Below are 20,041 nucleotides of genomic sequence, written 5' to 3'. Positions count from 1 at the left end.
TTGTATATATATATATATATGTGTGTGTGTGTGTGTGTGTGTGTGTGTGTGTGTGTGCTGCTGCTGCTGTGGGGGTTTTCATCCGATAATCTATACCGCATATTTGCAATTAACCTTAGTTAACTGGTTGGCCTTTCATCTCACTATAAGGTGGAGGACTTTCCACAGGTGGACAGTTCATTAGGGTGCTGCTGATGGTTTGCGGTCCCTGTAAAACAAAGAGTATTTGTAAGCATTTCTTTCCACATTAAAATTAAATTCATGTAGTCTAGGTAAAGGAAAGCATAGAAAGTGCAGCTCATGAGGCAATAATGACCTCTGTGGGAAATGAAGGCACTAGTAAACCTGAGTACACTAGTCTGGTAGATCTTCATGTGAGTAACTTCATGTGAGAATACTGCAACTACAGTTTAGACCATAACTTCACTTACTGTGCCATAAAACACAATGTCACAATTGTTGCAATCAAATATGTTTCTAATGAAATATACTGAAACCTTTTATCAGTTGTACGACTATCTAATTTTGGCAGAATTGACTGGAAACTGAGATATTGTGACGGTGAGCGGTAAGGAGGCGGACACGTGTGCTGAGAAGAGCGAGATTTATTATGGGCAAATCCAAAATCAGAGTGGGTATAACGGTCCAGGGTCATTGAGCCAATTGAGATTATGGGGATACATTACAAACAAATAAAAACACACGAAGGCAACCAAGGGAAGCAGACTATAACATAGGCTAGGAAACATGAAGGCTAGGATAACAATATAGGCTAACAAACGAAGGCTTTGAAGCAGCCAGACATTAAACCAAAGACACAAACGCAATGAAGTAAACAACCACAAAAAAAAACATAAATGCACGGATTCAAAGAAACACAATTAACCTAACAACCACAATGAACAGCCCGGACACAGGCCACACGACAGGGTTTAAATACATGAACTTAACAAGGTAGAAACAAGAGACAGGTGTAAGCAGTCAAACAAGGGGCAGAGAAAACCAAACTGGCATGGAACTAAGATACACACGACAGGGAAAGCATGGAACACGGAAGCTGGGAGGGACTAATCGTGACAGATATACTGATATTAAATTGTATAGACAAGCTATATGGATTAATTTTATATAATAAATTCTACAGGGCAATCAATAATTTTTTAAATAGTATCACCCTTAGAAAACTAAGACTACATAACTAATAACTAGTGACCTTTATACCATAAGCTAATTCTAACCATTTAGGTGCATCGTTTCCCATGAAATGTTAAATCAGAACAAGTGCATTTCTTGCAAAATCATTACAATACATGTAGTAGCTTTATTACGCACTTAGTAGCTGGATATGTAAAGCTATTTACCAATGACTTGGCATTTATGTGACTGAGAGTCTTCATATTTAGCAAAATCTGTCTCTGGAGTCACATAAATGGAGCCTCTAATCTCTGGAGTCACATAAATGGAGCCTCTAGTGTCTGGAGTCACATAAATGGAGCCTCTAGTGTCTGGAGTCACTTAATGAAGTTTCCTATTTGTATCATCCTTCACACCCTCTTCAACAACTCCCCAAGTCCTCCATGAGTTACAGTAGTTGGATGAGTTGGAGTAAGGAACAACTCTGGATTGCAGGATTTCCCCAGAAGTGAAACAAACTCCTCTAATCTGTGGTTCCAAATTCATGTCTTACAGGGCCCTAACATCTTACACACACTGACACACCTTATTCATCTCACCAACGAAATATCAAGCCCTTCACGATCTGGATCAGTTGTCTTAAAAGGATGTATTTTACCAGTAAATGACAAAGTACTTTTGTAAGTTGCTCTGGATAAGAGCATCTGACAAATGCAGTAAATGTAAATGTAAATATAAGTTTACACCAAAATGCTACAGGCACACCACATCTAAATGTGCTCAAAAGCAAATGTTTCTCAAGGACGTAGTGCCTCACAGCAAAGACCTACAGGCTTCTCTTACCTATTGGCCACTGGAAGTAGAGAAGGGACTGACCACTGGATGACATTCCTGTGGGTTTGGAACCACAATGTTCACCAGAGGGACAGAGAATTACATAGTTTCACTGCTGTATGGTTTATACAGCATAGTCACTATATAGTCCAAGGTGAATGCATAGAGAATGTTTATAGGCATCATGGGACGATCCCCCTTCCCCCATAAGTCCCTTCCCTTCCGTGGACTCGACAGAGAGACTGGAGGGGTCCGCCCAAAGCCTCAGAGGCAAACCGCCTCTGGGACGCTCCTAGAGCGGCTGGGAGAAGGTGGACCGCTCAGGGGAGGAGTACGGCGAGAACCGGGTCGGATGTGCACGCACCCCGGCGTGTCCGCCGAGGCCGGGGACATGTTTGCAGTGCCTGCACTGACAGCAGGTGCTGCAGCACAGCGCCCAAAGTGATTGTGTGGGCGCTTGTGTTTGTGTAGATGTGCACCTTTTGTGTGTGTTTAGGCGCATCATGTTAGGAGGAGAATACTGGACTGCCCTTAGGGAGGCAGGGATTCTGCCATCCTCCCTCCGTTCAGGAGGTCTCCTGAGCTTTCGGCTCCTAGCCTGCCTCATGTTGGGTAGGCACCTGGCAAAGCCGTGCTGTGTATGTGTGTACACGGCGGCCTGGGGCTCACGGTCCTGGAGTGGATGCGTCGGGAGCTGTACCCCTTGGGAGGAGGCTCGGTCACGGGACGCTCACCCCCCCCATAAGTCACGTGGTAGGGCCAGCGTGCAGGGGGGTTCACTCCTGTTTGTAGCCACACCCCTGTGATGGCACTCATCTGTAAGGGGTTAATTGCTCGTGTTTTGTCAATCTATTTAACCCCCATCAGGGCGTGCCTCACTGTTGGTTTTGTTTGTTAGTGTCTGCGTATAATGTTAATGTCCAAGTTCATGTAGCCCTTGTTAATGTTTGTTTGACTGTTGTGCCTGTGTATATTGTCTTCAGTTATGTGTGAGTTGTTACTGTTATATGTGAGTACCACAGTTACTGTCTACGTTGCGTGTTAATAAATGTATTTCATAGTCACGGGAGTCTATGCGTCCTGTTATAGCAAGTCAGAGCAGAGAGGAACTGCTCATTTTTAGCTTGAGAAATCTAGTACAAAGCATAGATAAACATTTGAATATGCCACATAACAAAGCTCTCAAAGTTTTGGCACACAAAACTCACAACTATTTCATCAGCTATGTAACAATAATCTTCATCATCCTCATAGCAGGAGTAATATAATGGACCAAAGGCCAAATCCAGGGAAAGCAGGATTATGGCTATTCCTGCAGATATAGTGCTAAACACATTAAGCACCAAAGAGCCGTTCACCTAAAACCACAAAGCAAAAACGTGTTTGTACAAAGAATGCTATTTTACAGGGGCCAAGGAAAAAACTGAAATACATTACATATTTTTGTATTATACATAATATCTATTTAAGTGCATTAAAAGAGTATGTCTGAGAGGATATTTTTTTTATAATAGATTGTGTCAGACTCCAGCCACTCATTTGTGGTCTAATAACAGCTAGTGTTATTAGAATGGTATATTATTGATAAACTGGCAATGTGGCTTTCAAATCTTCTGAGACAATCCCATCCATTCCACTTCATGGAAAATGAAGTATTGCTTGATTTGTCAGGTTGACCAGATCTTGGGATAGGCAACATACTTTCTTAAAAATCAATTTTATTTTACAACGATTAAAATTACAATGATGTTCCCTTTTCTCACAGGGCCCAGAAACTGGAATCATCTCACTGGAGGTATAAAAATAGTTTGGAGGAGCTGAGAAGTTCTAAAAGTCTTTAAGACAGCTTTCTGCACAGTGAAAAAGCACTCAAAAACATGCTTACATTATGTTTATGTTTACATACCAAACAGCGATTATGTTTGTTAATTGCTGCAACAGTGAGTGAACCAGCAATGAGGTACTGAAAGGGAATGAAAAAAAGGTTTTAAAGTATTATTGGGAATGCCATTGGAAAGTACTTCACCTGAGAAAAGGTTTGAATACAAACGTCTGCATAATTATGGTGTGTACCGACTTAGCATGTAGTTGTGAATTTGTGTGTGCCTCATCATATGAACTGTTATTTAGATCAAATGAAACAGAGCATTTACTATTAAAAAAATAATGTCAATAACCTGTTGTTTAATACACATTACATTTTTATTTTAATACTTTGTATTAATTTGAGTAATTATGTTCCTGTCACTTATGTTTACTGTTTATGATGCAGATTTTTACATGTAGTGCACATGCTACTTGTTTGAAAATTAGCTATTAGTGGATATTTATGTAATCATGATTCTACAATAAATATTTTGAGACTCATCACACATTTTCTGATGAGATGGTTTTAAGAAAAAAACTTTTTGTTTTGGTTCTTGTTCTCCTGGTTTACTGGGATGTGCAGCGTGCGCTGTTGCTATTGCCTAGGAGACAGGGACGCATGACATAGATGACATAAGTCTTAAGCAGACAGAAACTATAACATTGTACACCAACCTGACTTAAGTAGGCCTGATCTGTCATGGTTTACCATATATGTGGTCTTTGCAAGTACTTAACCTCAATCATTTTAAAAATGATATGATTAGAAATGATCATTGTTGGCTACATCTACCAACTTAAAGAACATCTAACAGCTAAAAGAACAGCTACAACAAACTGTTAAAAAGGCATCACAAGGATGTTTTGATTGGGAGTTAGGGGAAGGGGGATTTCACTCCCCTCCAAACACTGGGGAGATGCCCCTCCCCAAAAAAATACCTTATGCCTAAGGTTTATATTATATTGTCTTCCATTGACTCTCTTTCAACCCTTAACAGTTTTGTTAAGATTTGCACTGAATTTGGTTTTCGTCTTAAAATCTTGTTTGGTTTTCGTCTTAAAATCTTAAAAACCAAAACAAGTGAACAGGATAACTAATCTGTCATGAAAAGAGGCTGTCTGGAATCAATCAAGGATTTGTAGTGCTCTTCCAAAGTTAACTGTAAAAAATCAGCTGCTTAAAATAACACGTTACTGAAGGCATGAACAAATATTAATACTTTACTTACTCCTAATGTCTTTGGCTCTCCTTTCAGAAATTTCTTAAACGGACCAAGACCAACAACGCTTTCTGTTCCAGCTGGTGCCGTTGGTTGGGAAATGACATGAGTCACAATGGTGTAGCCATTCCCCATGTTCTGCATTGGTACAGCGGTGCTGGACATTTTGAATGCAGGTTATGTTGTTCACCTATGAAAAACCACACACCCACTATATTGTTAGAAGACTACAAGTGAAGAGAAGAGAGAAAATCTTGCAGTGTCATGTATCAAGCTCCCATGTAGAAAGCTGCACGGGGATGAATTTGTGTCCCCACCCCAGCCATCTTTAACCCTGCTTACACCAACCCCACCCCATACCCACGTGACATATCACCATCTCCTCCACATCCTCGTGTAGTTTATTCCTGTCCCTACTCCACCCCCTTGTGGCCCAACAGTGTCCACATATGTCATTTTTCATTGTAAAAATATTTTTTTAAACTGTGTTATTTTTATAACTATTAGAACTACAATATCATGATCGCTTGTATGATACAGTACAATACAAATATAATTCATGTTTTGCTAATATTTAAATGTCATTATACTTTATATCTCAATTTGACAGATGAGTCTTGAGCAAGAAACATATTTGAGCTTTCTCATTCAATATATGAATATGTATTTCTTAACACCAACACTAGTTCTATACAGCACCCATCAAAATTTAGAACATACAAAGGTCCCAATATGTATTCTGTCAGCTGATGATGGAATACAATACTAGACTGCCATAATCAACATAACCTTTGGCAAACTAAAATGTACTGCTCAGTCATAGACAGTATGTCTGTTCACTCTGATCAGTGCAAATTGTTCCCAGACATCACTTTCGGCATTATTCATTTCAAAATATAATGGGCCACTTTTCTGACAAATAGAGAAACATATTATTGCATGCTACCTCCAAGTGGGAGGGTCGTAGCTCCAAATTGGTTGCTAAAAAGTTCCTGAGGGGTTTTCTGTTAATCTCGGTTTGTTTAATTTTTTTAATTAAAAATTGTGTTAAATGTTTTGTGTACAATCATCACACTTGAGAAAAAAGGGATAAATGGATAATAGTGATTAAAATGTGATTCCTTCATTTTTATGTTTTATCTTAACTGTTTAACGGTCTAGTGAAACAGTTTTTCATTGAAATAATCTGTGCTTTCACTACTTGTAGCCAAACAAATGTAGATACGCAATGTAATCAACATTGTCACATGGAATGTCCCAGACCTGCTGTTTCAAAACCGTGTTTTTTATGTCCAAATCTAAATCAATCATTGCAGATTAATTCATTTTTAGATAACTAATATGAAGAGCAATCAGTTTATTATATATATATATATATATATATATATATATATATATATATATATATATATATATATACACACACACACACCAAGGCAAGGTCTGCACTTCACGAGTGGGGTGGGGGCAGTCTTACAAGGTCTTTTTTTCACATTCTCCCTCAAACTGGCCCCTTTATAAAAATGTTGCTTAGATTAAAAGACCAACATTTCACTGCACCGAGATTCCATGTAAATGCAGTTTAGTTTTTATATATTTGTATTAAACCAATAATCAATCATTTAATCAAAGGCAATGTCAATTGGAGTTAATACTAACCACATTGGAGTTAAGTTCCTCCCTTGGAGTTGATGTGTGTCTTATAAAATTACTGACACATGTTAAGCACTAGGCTACTTCATCCGTTACACGAAGAAAAAACATGCAAAGTAAAGATGTTGTGAGTTGAACTATATGGAAGTCAGCACTTACACCATTACCTCAAAATAAACAGACATTCCCCAAAAGAATACAATAAATCTTATCCCCATTCCAACTGTCACCATAGAAATATTTGTAATTTTGTCCCCAGCTCACTACACACTCGTATTACTTTAGAAATCCGTGGTATTATCCCCATTCCCGTGCAGTTGTGTACTACCATGAATCTTCCAACCATATACATGACACCCACAAGTACATAAGTAATAGTTCTGTTAACCTACTCCTTTAAGTGAAACAGCAACATTTTTTTAGTGTGTATAACCAAGATCGCGGCGTATAAGTGGCCGGCATGCAAACAACCGTAGCTATTATTATATGATTTACATTACAGTAAGAACTAGACTAAATCATAATGTTGTTCATAACACTTATTGTCCTTGAATTTATTTAACATGAAGAGCATGAAGACCAATCACACATACCAGTGAAATTCTGTTGCTGTTCTTTTTGGACTGCAGTTTGGTGTCTGCCGTTACTTTCCAAATCTTCTCATCTCTTTTGTTTCTATTCTCATCTCTTCCCCGCAATACAGAGCTCAGAAGAACTTCCTAGAGTGCATTTGCCAGATATGACACAGATCTCCTGCTTCTGGTCAGGCGGTGTTCGTGTGGTCCTATTACAAAATCACAGTGTGCGTTTATTTAGCAATGAGAACATGAGTTGTGTTACTAGGACGCGCTCGCACGTCGCTGGAGAAACAGTGAGTGTCGATCCCTGAGCTACAAAATCTGTAGAGGTTTCCAGGAAATGTCTGCTACTTGTAATCTAATTAATCACAATTGGTAGATTAAGGTAAAACACTAAAAATAATATTGACAATAAAATTAACAATATTACTACTACTGTTACTAGCTACTAAATAATAATAATAATAATAATAATAATAATAATAATAACTTTGTGTTCTTGCTTTAGTTCAACACCTCCATCTGCATGTCACTGTATGGATGTGATGTCATCTGCAGAACTGATCCACAGGTACCACCTCAATATCACTTCAGTTCCTTAAATAACTGATATACAAGACATCTAACAACTTTTACTGTTAAGTGCGGCTGTTAAGATTCTGTTAAGAAAACTCAAATTATTTATCTTCATGCTGTTACAAGATATGTGTTTCATTTACAGGAGGTGTTTGTGATCAGTAATGATTTTAATAATCGTACATATATACTGTAAGACTGTAATACTTATGGCGCCAAGACAAACTGACTACATATATTACTAATTTAACTAATAAGTTTTTTGTGATAAGCATTATATATTCAAACGCCTTATAAATTCTTTGTGTTTGGTGTTATTAATTATGTTATTATTTGTGCTTTAATTATGTTGTTTCAATGAAGTTATATTCAAATATAATAGAAACTATAATATGTAAGGGCTAGTACACTTCTTAAACAGCACACGCCACCCAATATTAGCGAATGTATTTTAAGAGGGCCCGGTCTCAAAGTCTGATCCAAATTTAATGCCAGAGAACTTATCTGTCAATTCTACAATTTCCTTTTGACTCTGCACTACAGCTTTCTGCACTGTAGAATTCGTTGTTCTACAGATCCCATTGTACTGTACATACATGAACATAAGTGTTTCTCATCTACTCATTGCTTATATTGATAACTTTCACAACCCAAATAGCAAAATCCATCAGAACATGATCATATTTAAAAAGAATATTATGGTTAATGCTACAAGGAAAATCACCATCCCTGAACACTCCCAAGAAACCAATTGTGGTGATTGTGGCTTTGCATCACAAGAAACATACGAATATTATGAATATTATGTTGAGAGACACTGGTCATAATAATCCAGTTTGAAGTACTGGGAAGTACTACGAGATAAACTTATTCTTATATAAACTTATATAAACTTATTATAAGCATATTCTGTTTATCGCAGTTCGCCATCACAACTATTTTTGTGTTGCGTGTTCATCCAGAAGTAATCTGTTTTTGTGCCATTTTGACACATATTGCTATTTTTTAGCTTTCCCAGCAAATACGTTTACACCCTGGGGTTAAAGGTCAATTTAAGAAGCAACTGCAAAAAATATTTTATTAACATGATACATTTATTAACATGATAGTAAGACTACACTACACTACACTAGCCACACACACAAACATATACATATATATATATATATATATATATATAGCCAAATTCCCATACATAGTGCTGTAGGATGCAGTTAACAAGGTTATAAAACATTCCAAACCTTCCTCTTTATGTACCTTCCAAGTGCTGCCATCTTAATTGTAACAGTTTACAAAAATCAGTGCACCACCTTGCGTCCCATCACCACATGACATTATTAAGCAATGAAACATCAGGAGAATAATGTACAGTTGGTCAAATGATAAGAGCATCATACCAAGTGTTAGGATACTTGTGAATATGTGTACCCATAGGCATATATTTGTCAAAACATAATGCTGCTGTGTGTGGGCTTTTTGCATCCCATAATCTATACCGCATATTTGCATTTAATCTTAGTTAACTGGTTGGCCCTTCATCTCACTATAAGGTGGAGGATTTTCCACAGATGGACAGTTCATTATGGTGCTGCTGATGGCTTGCGGTCCCTGTAAAACAAAGAGTATTTGTAAGCATTTTCCTCCACATTAAAATTAAATTCATGTAGTCTAGGTAAAGGAAAGCATAGAAAGTGCAGCTCATGAGGCAATAATGACCTCTGTGGGAAATGAAGGCACTAGTAAACCTGAGTACACTAGTCTGGTAGATCTTCATGTGAGTAACTGAGGATACTGCAACTACATTTTACACCATAAATATACCTTCTTTACTCTTTATGAACTATATCATCTATGCTTCCCTTACTGTGTCATACAAAATTAACTAGTAACTGAGATATACTGATATTAATTGCATAGACAAGTTATATGGATAAATTTTATACTCTAAAATAAGGCTAGGTCCTACTGAGTAAAGGAATTTGAGCTTTTAAGAAAAGAAAAGCCTCTGCCTTATCGATGTCACCATACAACTAAGGCTACCTAACTCAAAACTAGTGATCTATCTGCCATAAGTTAATGCTAACCATTTAGGTTTGTCATTGTCTATAAAATGCTAAATCACTACAAGGGCACTGCTTGCGAAATATTTACATGTAGTAGCTTTATTAAGCCCTCAGTAGCTGGAAATTTTAAGCTACTAACCAATGAGTTAAAGGGTACGTCTGTTTTTTTCTCTAGCAAAATCTGTCTCTGAAGTCACCCAATGGAGTCTCTAGTCTCTGGAGTCACCCAGTGGAGTCTCTAGTCTCCTATTTGTATCATCCTTCACACCCACTTCAACAAGGAACAACTGTGGAGTGCAGGATTTCCCCAGAAGTGAAACAAACTCCTCTAAAGCTGTGGTTCCAAATCCATGTCTCACAGGGCCCTAACATCTTATTCATCTCACCAACGAAATATCAAGCCCTTCACGATATGGTTTAGGTGTTTTAAAGTACTAAATTGTTCAGAGCATACGACTGTCACCTGCTGCTCTGAGGAACTACAATATAAGTTTACACCAAAAGACACAGGCACACCACATCTAAATGTGCTCAAAAGCAAATGTTTCCCAAGGACGTAGTGCCTCACAGCAAAGACCTACAGGCTTCTCTTACCTGTTGGCCACTGGAAGTAGACAAGGGACTGACCACTGGATGACATTCCAGTGGGTTTGGAACCACTGTGACAATGTTCATCTGAGGGACAGAGAAATACAGAGACCTTCATTCTTTATACAGCTTAGTCACTATTTAGTCCAAGGTGAATGCATATATATACAAAATATAGACAATGTTCATAGACATGATGCAATAGCCATTATAATGTATTATCTCTGTAATACCCACAGAGGGTTCGGTGTTGCAGGTGGCTTTGCAGGCAAAGGCTGAGATGGTGATGGAGATAAAGAACTGAAGCACAGAGAACACCAGCAACACTCCAATTGTTCCCCTGGTCAACTGTTAAAACAAGGTCCATTACAAAAATATGCATCAAGTGATTACACTTTAATTGAAAGATTACACCTTAGTGCTCTCTATTATAGTAAGTCAGACCCGAGAGGAACTGAGCACTTTTATCTTGTTCAAAATATAGTAAAAAGCACTGATACACGTTTGAATATACCACATAACAAAACATACATAGACACACAAAAACTCACAGTTTTGTAGGATGAGCAATTATAACCATAGTCATAGCAGGAGTAAAAGTATCGACTGAAGGCCAAATCCAGGGAAAGCAGGATGATGACTATTCCTGCAGATATAGTGCTAAACACATTAAGCACCAAAGAGCTGTTCACCTAAAACCACAAAAGCAAAGACATGTTTGCACAAAGCATGCTATTTTACATGGGCCAACAGACAACTCTGTAAAACTTTCTAAAATTTTACAGGGAAAAAAATTCAATACAAAATATGACATACAAAATACAAAATATATATTTAAGTGTGTAAGAGTATACATTATATGTTGTTTATATTGTTTACCAAACTGGTCACACTCCATCCATCCTTTTTTTGGTTTTGTGCTAACTAGCTAGTGTTATTAGCATGGTATATTACTGGCAAACAGGTAATATGGCTTTCAAATTTTCTGAGACAATCCCATCCATTCCACTTCATGGAAAATGAAGTATTGCTTGATTTGTCAGGTTGACCAGATCTTGGAATAGGCAACATACTTTCTTAAAAATCAATTTTATTTTACAATGATTAAAATTACAATGATGTTCCATTTTCTCACAGGGCCCAGAAACTGGAATCATCTCACTGGAGGTATAAAAATAGTCTGGAGGAGCTGAGAAGTTCTAAAAGTCTTTAAGACAGCTTTCTGCAGAGTGAAAAAACACTCAAAAACATGTTTACATTATGTTTATGTTTACATACCAAACAGCGATTATGTTTGTTACTTGCTGCAACAGTGAGTGAACCAGCAATGAGGTACTGAAAGGGAACGAAAAAAAGGTTTTAAGTATTATTGGGAATGCCATTGGAAAGTACATATTTAACTAAATTTAGTCATGCTTAGTTGATGATATGGACAACGCTTACAAACAAAGAGCCCCAAAATGTGATACCAGAGTAGACAGTGATGGTAATAGGGTCGATTGTTATCACAATACCAAACAAGATAGTCATCAGTCCAATCATTATTTGTATGGTCTGTGAAGATAAACATTTTGACATAAGTTACATGTTCAATAACAACCAAAAAAATATTGTATAATATACACTGCAGATAGTGTATATTATACAATAACATACGCTATTGAGTTCAAATAAGTTATCATACAACGCTACAAACTAAAGTATTGTAGGATTTACAAAATGAATTTTTGAATGTTTCTGTAAGAGCCATTCCATGTGAACTCACCTGAATAAAGGTTTGAGCACAAATGTTGGCATAACTAGTGTCCGTACTTTTTGAGTATATAGCTGTGAATTTTGTGTGTGTTTGTGTGTCTCATCATATGAACAGATTTTTCATATAAAACACATGCTACAAATATGATATGCTAAAAAAAGAATGTCAATAAATTGTTGCTTAATATGCGAAACATTCTCACCTTGACTACTTTGTATTACTTTCAGTAACTGCTGTTTATGTTGTTTACTGTGTATGACGCAAGTCTTCACACATGTAGGACGTGATACGTGTCTGAAAATTTGCTAGAATATTTATTTTTTACTGCATTTCAAATAGCATTATAATTTCATAATTTTTATTTTAAAGAAATACTTTATATTTATATATATCCCAAGGCCTGTAAAAATCCCTTACACACAGCTACTTAGACTTAAACGCATTTCCAGTGAGAATGAAGACTTCCACCAGAAAAGAATGGAAACGTGAATATCTTCTAAATGTGGGTTTCCTGAGTAAGTCGTAGATGATGCTTTTGCTTGTGCTTTACCTGTCCAGAGTAGACGCACTGTCCTATAAACAATCTGCTGTTAAGACTATAAGACTTCCCTTGGTGCTGACTTTTCATCCTACAAATACAACAGTGGCTGATATTATATTTAAACTAGGGGTGGGACTTTAACATGTTAATTTCGATTAATTAATTACAGGGAAGATTTAACGCATTTTAATCACACTTTTGCACCTTGGAACGTTTCTCAGTGCACGAGTTCCAGGCATACAGATTATATTGACGCACAATGTGATGAGCATGATGGAGATGACGGAAGAGGCTACGCTGGTGGATGGGAAATTTAAATACAAGAAACTTCCAGATGGAAGTACAAACAAAAATGTTGTTATTTGCACTTTATGCAGGAAGGAGTTTGCTTATCACAGGAGCACTTCCACCCTTCGTTACCACCTCAACGCAAAACATGTTGGGGCTAGCGCGCAGCTCAGTAATGTTAATTTAGCTGCTAAATGTAATAGAATTCCTAGTACGAGCAAACAGTGTCGCCAGTCAACACTCGACCACATGTCGGGGTTCACATTCAGAAACAAAATGTCAAAGTCCACGTCAGACAAATTGACCAATTCACTGGCGAGATGGATTGCTGTGGACTGTAGACCGCTCTCTGTGGTCGAACTTAAAGGGTTACAAGAGACGCTGCAAATTGCGTCAGGTGATGCAAGTTACGAACTGCCGTCCAGAAAGACAATGGCGAAAAAAATCCAGCAGCTGTATGATGAGGAAAGGGAAGTAAAACAGGTTATTGTGAAGATTAATGAATTCGATCAATTAATTACAAAGCTTCTAATTAATTAGATTTTTTTTTTATCGAGTCCCACCCCTAATTTAAACACTTAAGAATCCTTCAGGAGGATGCAGAGACCACATCGCTTTTTAAGACTCCTCCACTAATATCTTACAGACGTGACAAAAACATCAAAGACATGCTCGTCAAGAGTGAGATAAATGATCATTCAAATAATGGCTGTGGTACTGTAGCCTGTAACCGCTCTAGATGTGCTACATGTTAACATAGTCAATAAAATAACTGGCACAAAAGGATCAATTGTCATCCCCCATTCCTCCTCATGCATACTGCACGAGTTGTGTACGGTATTACTTATAGGAGATGTAATCAGCTTTACATTGGAGAAACCAAGAGAAGGCCTTCTGATCAGTTTGCTGAACACCTTCGGATCATTGGAATTAAAGATTTGTCATTTCCAGTGGCAAGGCATTTTAATACTAATGGACACTGCTGGCATTTCCAGTTGTTGCTATGGCAGCAATGAAATTACCTAAGAACTCACCTATACTCTGGGAATTTTAAAACCCCATGGAATGAATCATTTATACACTTTTTCATATATAAACTGGCTCCTCCTACTAATTCAGAAGAACTTTGCTTGCACAGCTGATGAAGGACCTCCATCCCAAACTTTCTGTTTCTATGGAAACTCTGTACTTTACTACAATTTTGAAAATCTGTACAAGATCTGTAAGATCTGTATCCCTTACAAAAGTACACTGCAGTTACTCACCTAGAATCTTTTCAGATTATATATATATATATATGTATGTATGTATGTATGTATGTATGTATGTATGTGTGTGTGTGTGTATATATATATATATAGATATATATAGATATATATAGATATATATATATATAAAATATAGTTTTATAGCTGCTTTTACATTTTTATCTATGCATACATGTTTCCATGTTTCCTAGCATTCACACTGGATTAACCTGAGAGAGTTAACAGTGGATATCATACTATATAAAAGATATTTGCAAAATTATAATAATAGCAGTATTATCTATTTTAAACAAAGACATTTTATCTATATGATTATATGGTTAATACAAAGATAATAAAGCATTTGTAAATATACAGATATAAAAGAAACACCTAATAACACCTATTTTGTAGAATACATCAATCTTATGCAGACAGGAAGTGTTTCATTTTTCACCCCACTGACATAGAGAGGCTTTATATGGTTTACCAAATATGTGGTCTTTGGAAGAGCCAAGTTTAAAACTATATGATTTAAAAAATTATAATTTTGGCAACTTCTAACAGCTAAAAGAAATCCTACCAAACTGTTAAAAGGCAGCATCAGAAGGATGGTATGATGCTGTGGGTTAACTGTAAAAAATCAAGTTACTAAAGGCATGAACAATTATTAATACTTTACTTACTCCTAATGTCTTTGGCTCTCCTTTCAGAAATTTCTTAAACTGACCAAGACCAACGACGCTTTCTGTTCCAGCTGGTGCCGTTGGTTGGGAAATGACATGAGTCACAATGGTGTAGCCATTCCCCATGTTCTGCATTGGTACAGCGGTGCTGGACATTTTGAATGCAGGTTATGTTGTTCACCTATGAAAAACCACACACCCCCTATATTGTTAGAAGACTACAAGTGAAGAGAAGAGAGAAAATCTTGCAGTGTCATGTATCAAGCTCCCATGTAGAAAGCTGCACGGGGATGAATTTGTGTCCCCACCCCAGCCATCTTTAACCCTGCTTACACCAACCCCACCCCATACCCACGTGACATATCACCATCTCCTCCACATCCTCGTGTAGTTTATTCCTGTCCCTACTCCACCCCCTTGTGGACCAATAGTGTCCACATATGTCATTTTTCATTGTAAAAACATTTTTTTAAACTGTGTTATTTTTATAACTATTAGAACTACAATATCATGATCGCTTGTATGATACAGTACAATACAAATATAATTCACATGTTTTGCCAATATTTAAACGTGTAACGTTTTAGCAGGGACGAGGCGAGAGGCAGAATGCAAATGCAGCAGGTTCTTTAATAAGCAAGGAAAACAAAACACGGAAAGCTAGTAAACTGAGACACGGGGAAAACCACGGAGGCAAATAAAAACATGAACTAAACCAAGGGCAAGGACCAGGACGATGACGCAGAGTACAATCGAATATACCAAATTTACCAAAAATAACCGACAAACTGAAATGCAAGACACAGGGCTTAAATAACTGAGACCGATGAATACTAAGCAGACGCGGGTGAACATAATTAACGGCGAAAACCAAAACAAGGACCGGAAAAGGAACAGGCGACAGCTGCGGAAAACCAGACGAGGGGCGGAGAAAACGAAACTAAAGAACGGAACAACGAGTAAGCAAAGGAAAACGGACACGACAGGGAAACCACGGAAACAGGGATGCCAGGAGGGTGCCCAATCGTGGCAAAATGTAATTATACTTTATACCTCAATTGGATAGACTTGAGTCTTGAGGAAGAGACATATATATTCAAGCATTCTCATTCTTTCAGCCAAATATATGAATGTTTATTTAAGTTCTAATATGTATGCAGGTAAGACTCGAAACACATTTACCAGATGACAGAATGCAATACTAGACCGCCATAGTCAACATAACCTTTGTCTAACTAAAATGTAACACTCAGTCCCACAATCACCTATCAATTAATAATCATGCATATTTACATTCCAGCCTTTCTATTTAAGCCCACGGAACCAACTTTTCAGGGCGTCACATCGACCTTCTCCTGTATGAGAACGCGTCTCGCAAGCCTACGAGCTCCAAGACTTCAGCCTCTCTGTCTGTTTCTTCTTTGCACTTTTCTTCTTTCTGTTACATTTTTGCGCTCAATTCGCCCCTGTGTCAACCATTGTTGATTTTTCATTAAAATATTACCTTTAATCTTACAAGCATCTAACACACTAAAACAGAATTGTTCCCCAGAGATAAAAACTAATGGTTTCAACTAACTAATTCCTAGTTTGTTCTTGCTTAAATTATGCCCTGATTTAAATATCTTACTTTAATGCAATTTATTCATATCTAGACTATAGATATCTAAATTCAGCCAATACTAAACAAATACATATTCGCCTAACGGTAGTACGATTTTTATATGGGTTAAAGAAAAAGTGGTGCAGTGAAATCTGTCCAAACATAGTCTGCTAATGGCCAAGGGCTCCTAATCTTATCTGGTAGTGTCACAGAACGCTCGCCTCCCGCGAAGCACATGGTTTGGCCAGCCACTTACAGTGGAGGGACTTTTATTTGTGGCCACGCCTGCACACCTGTACCTCGTTTCGTCTGTGCATTTAAACCCACACCAGCGTGTGCAGCGTCGTTGGTCATTGTTGATGTAACGTGTTAATGCCAGGTTAATGGTCTTTTCGTCATTGTTAAACGTTTGCGTATTCATCGTGTTTGTTTAATGTCCACCATTATATGTTCATGTTCTGCGTTTGTAATACGTGTGAGTGCTGTTGTCGTTTTGTGTAAATAAATGTTCGTCCACGTCACTGAAGTCTGTGCGTCCTGCCCCTCGCCCTTCGGTACTCGGGCCACCTAGTGTTACAGGTAGTTGAATTGTTTTAGCTAGGGGTGGGACTTTAACGCGTTAATTTCGAATAATTAATTACAGGGAAAATAACGAATTAAAACATTTAACGCATTTTAATCACACTTTTGCACCTTGGAACGTTTCTCAGTGCACGAGTTCCAGGCATACTGATTATATTGACGCACAATGTGATGAGCATGATGGAGATGACGGAAGAGGCTACGCTGGTGGATGGTAAATTTAAATACAAGAAACTTCCAGGTGGAAGTACAAACAAAAATGTTATTTGCACTTTATGCAGGAAGGAGTTTGCTTATCACAGGAGCACTTCTACCCTTCGTTACCACCTCAACGCAAAACATGTTGGGGCTAGCGCGCAGCTCAGTAATGTTAATTTAGCTGCTAAATGTAATAGTATTCCTAGTACGAGCAAACAGTGTCGCCAGTCAACACTCGACCACATGTCGGGGTTCACATTCAGAAACAAAATGTCAAAGTCCACGTCAGACAAATTGACCAATTCACTGGCGAGATGGATTGCTGTGGACTGTAGACCGCTATCTGTGGTCGAACTTAAAGGGTTACAAGAGACGCTGCAAATTGCGTCAGGTGATGCAAGTTACGAACTGCCGTCCAGAAAGACAATGTCGAAAACAATCCAGCAGCTGTATGATGAGGAAAGGGAAGTAAAACAGGTTATTGTGAAGATTAATGAATTCGATTAATTAATTACAAAGTTTCTAATTAATTAGATTAATTTTTTAAATCGAGTCCCACCCCTAGTTTTAGCATTATGGGACGTTTCTGACAAATAAATAACCATACTGTCTCCAGGCCCATTAATAACAGCATTTTAATATGGAAAAAGTGGAAAAAATGAGAAATTTTAAGTGGTACAGTAGAAACTTTCCAAATTTGCACTGGTGATAGAAAAAGTCTACAACTCTTGTGTGGTAGTAGAACTGTTTTGGAATTCTGGGAAAATTCAGGAAAAAAAAATGTAATCTTACTTTCTCTGAATTAAATGGGCATTTAAACATCATTACAAATACAAGGACTTCAATAAAGCTTTATTAAAAACTGGTGCATTAGAATCCTTTCACACTTTATCTGGTGATAGCCAAGGGCCACCCCTCTTGCCAGTGGAGTTTTTCAGCCCTGAAGTACCCAGTGCACTGCACATTTGCAACATTTCACTAGTGATAACCCCTGTTTTAGCTTTCAGTCCAGGTCTATAATAAACCTCCGAGAAACATTATATAGTAAAACCATTTTGCACAATGTTTATTAAGCTGGTTAAATAAATTACTAATTGTGTTTAATGTAATGATACAAGTAAACTAATTCAATCAAGTAGTTTTTACCTATAAATACAGTAAAAGTGCGTATCTAAATCGAAGCTCAAGATCAAAAATATGAACGTCTGTTTCTCTTTGATTATGGAGCGTTAGTTTTATACCGTAAAATTGCGCATAAAGGCGCATTCGAATTTAAAGCGTCGCTGACGACCGTGAATCGCTAAAGGGCGAATAGCTTGACCGCGGTGAAATCATCTGGGCTAACGCTGTTTCTAACAGCTGTAGTGATACAATAATGTAACTAAATCAACATTGTCACTTGGAATGTGCCAATATTGCTGTTTCGACGCCGGTGTGGTTTTATGTCCAATTCTAACGCGATCAATGCAGGAAAAACATTTTAGAAACATATCATTTAAAAAAGAACATTTTAAAAACATCATTTTCGTATATCTGATATGTTTTTGTCGTGACACAAGCAGTGTCTCTCTCTCTCTCTCTCTCTCTCTCTCTCTCTCTCTCTCTCTCTCTCTCTCTCTCTCTCTCTCTCTCTCTCTCTCAGAAAATGGCAGCACCTCGCATACCCCCTTCAAATCGCCCCGTTTATAAAAATGTTGCTTAACATATTAACAGCCTAATATTTATCTGTACTGGAACCACAGGGAAAAGCAAAGACTAGCCTACAGTTTATTTTCATATATTTCTATTAAACCAATAATTAAACATTTCATAGAAGGCAATGTCGATTGTAATTATTGCTAACCAGTTTGCAGTTAAGTTCCTCCCATCTGGAGTTGCTCCAGCGATGTCTCATAAAATTACTGACACCCCTTTGCGCACAGCTTTCCCGTTAAGTATTGGGCAACTTCCTCCGTTATAGGAACAAAAATTCATAATACAAGCAAAACATTTGGGTGGCTGAACTATATGGAAGTCAGCACTTACACCGTTACCTCGAAATAAACAGACATTCCCCACAAGAATACAGTAAATCTTATCCCCATTCCAGCTGTCACCGCGGAAACATTTTTAATTTTGTCCCAGCTCATAACACCCTCGTATTCCTTCGGAAATCCGTGGTATTATCCCCATTCCCGTGCAGCTGTGTACTACCATGAGTCTTCCAACCATATACAGGACACCCACAAGTACATAAGTAATAGTTCCGTTAGCCTACTGCTTCGTGTGAAACAGCATTTTTGGGGTGTATAACCAAGATCACGGCCTACAAATCATCTGTATGTAAACAACCGTAGACATTATTAAACAACGTACATTACTGTAAGGACTAGACTAAGTCTTAACATTTACTTTCATTTAATTTATTTACCGCAAGGAACATGAAGACCAGTCACACATACCAGTGAATTTCTTTTGTCGTTCTTCTTGGACTGCAGTTTGGTGTCTGCCGTTGTTTTCGAAATGTTTTTTTTTTTATCTCAGGGTAAAATCCCAAATCCCAGTGTGCGTCTGATTAGCAATGAGAACATGAACTGTGTTACGATGACGCACTGGCGCCTCGCTGGAGAAATGTTGATTGTCGGTTTC

At 37.6% G+C, this 20,041-nt stretch overlaps 1 protein-coding gene and 1 long non-coding RNA gene across 6 annotated transcripts; both read right to left on the bottom strand.

The window, feature by feature from the left end:
• Positions 1–7,448, bottom strand: LOC145653717 (uncharacterized). Of its 4 annotated transcripts, none has more exons than XR_014119882.1 (4): positions 7,301–7,448; positions 5,064–5,244; positions 3,875–3,931; positions 1–208 (listed from the first exon to the last, which is right to left on the bottom strand). It is a non-coding gene; the product is annotated as an uncharacterized LOC145653717 (long non-coding RNA). The 4 variants fall into 4 exon arrangements; XR_014119881.1 differs by lacking the exon at positions 1–208 and adding an exon at positions 3,312–3,326; XR_014119880.1 differs by lacking the exon at positions 3,875–3,931 and having other exon boundaries at positions 7,301–7,447.
• A 1,477-nt stretch (positions 7,449–8,925) lies between these two features.
• Positions 8,926–20,006, bottom strand: LOC113567884 (membrane-spanning 4-domains subfamily A member 4A-like). 2 transcript variants are annotated; one of them, XM_035524905.2, is made up of 8 exons: positions 19,855–20,005; positions 15,031–15,211; positions 11,956–12,066; positions 11,791–11,847; positions 11,064–11,204; positions 10,750–10,860; positions 10,519–10,599; positions 8,926–9,469 (listed from the first exon to the last, which is right to left on the bottom strand). In XM_035524905.2, exons 2-8 carry the CDS (start codon positions 15,184–15,186, stop codon positions 9,377–9,379), a joined length of 750 nt encoding a protein of 249 aa, XP_035380798.1. In that variant the 5' UTR covers positions 15,187–15,211; positions 19,855–20,005; the 3' UTR covers positions 8,926–9,376. The 2 variants fall into 2 exon arrangements, with proteins under 2 accessions (XP_035380798.1, XP_035380807.1); XM_035524914.2 differs by lacking the exon at positions 11,956–12,066 and having other exon boundaries at positions 19,855–20,006.
• Between the last annotated feature and the right edge of the window lie 35 nt (positions 20,007–20,041).

Source organism: Electrophorus electricus, chromosome 3 (assembly GCF_041902795.1).
Source record: "Electrophorus electricus isolate QZ-2024a chromosome 3, ASM4190279v1, whole genome shotgun sequence".
NCBI lineage: Eukaryota > Metazoa > Chordata > Actinopteri > Gymnotiformes > Gymnotidae > Electrophorus > Electrophorus electricus.
The sequence above is the reverse complement of the archived record's forward strand: the minus strand, read 5'-3'. Positions and strand labels throughout refer to the sequence as shown.

Coding starts and splice junctions, on each gene's coding strand:
- LOC113567884 (XM_035524905.2), bottom strand. CDS start 15,186: ATGTCCAGCACCGCTGTACCAATGCAGAACATGGGGAATGGCTACACC. Junction 10,861..11,063: donor ATTGCTCATCCTACAAAACT/GTGAGTTTTTGT, acceptor TTGTTTTAACAG/TTGACCAGGGGAACAATTGG. Junction 10,600..10,749: donor CCTGCAACACCGAACCCTCT/GTGGGTATTACA, acceptor TCTGTCCCTCAG/ATGAACATTGTCACAGTGGT.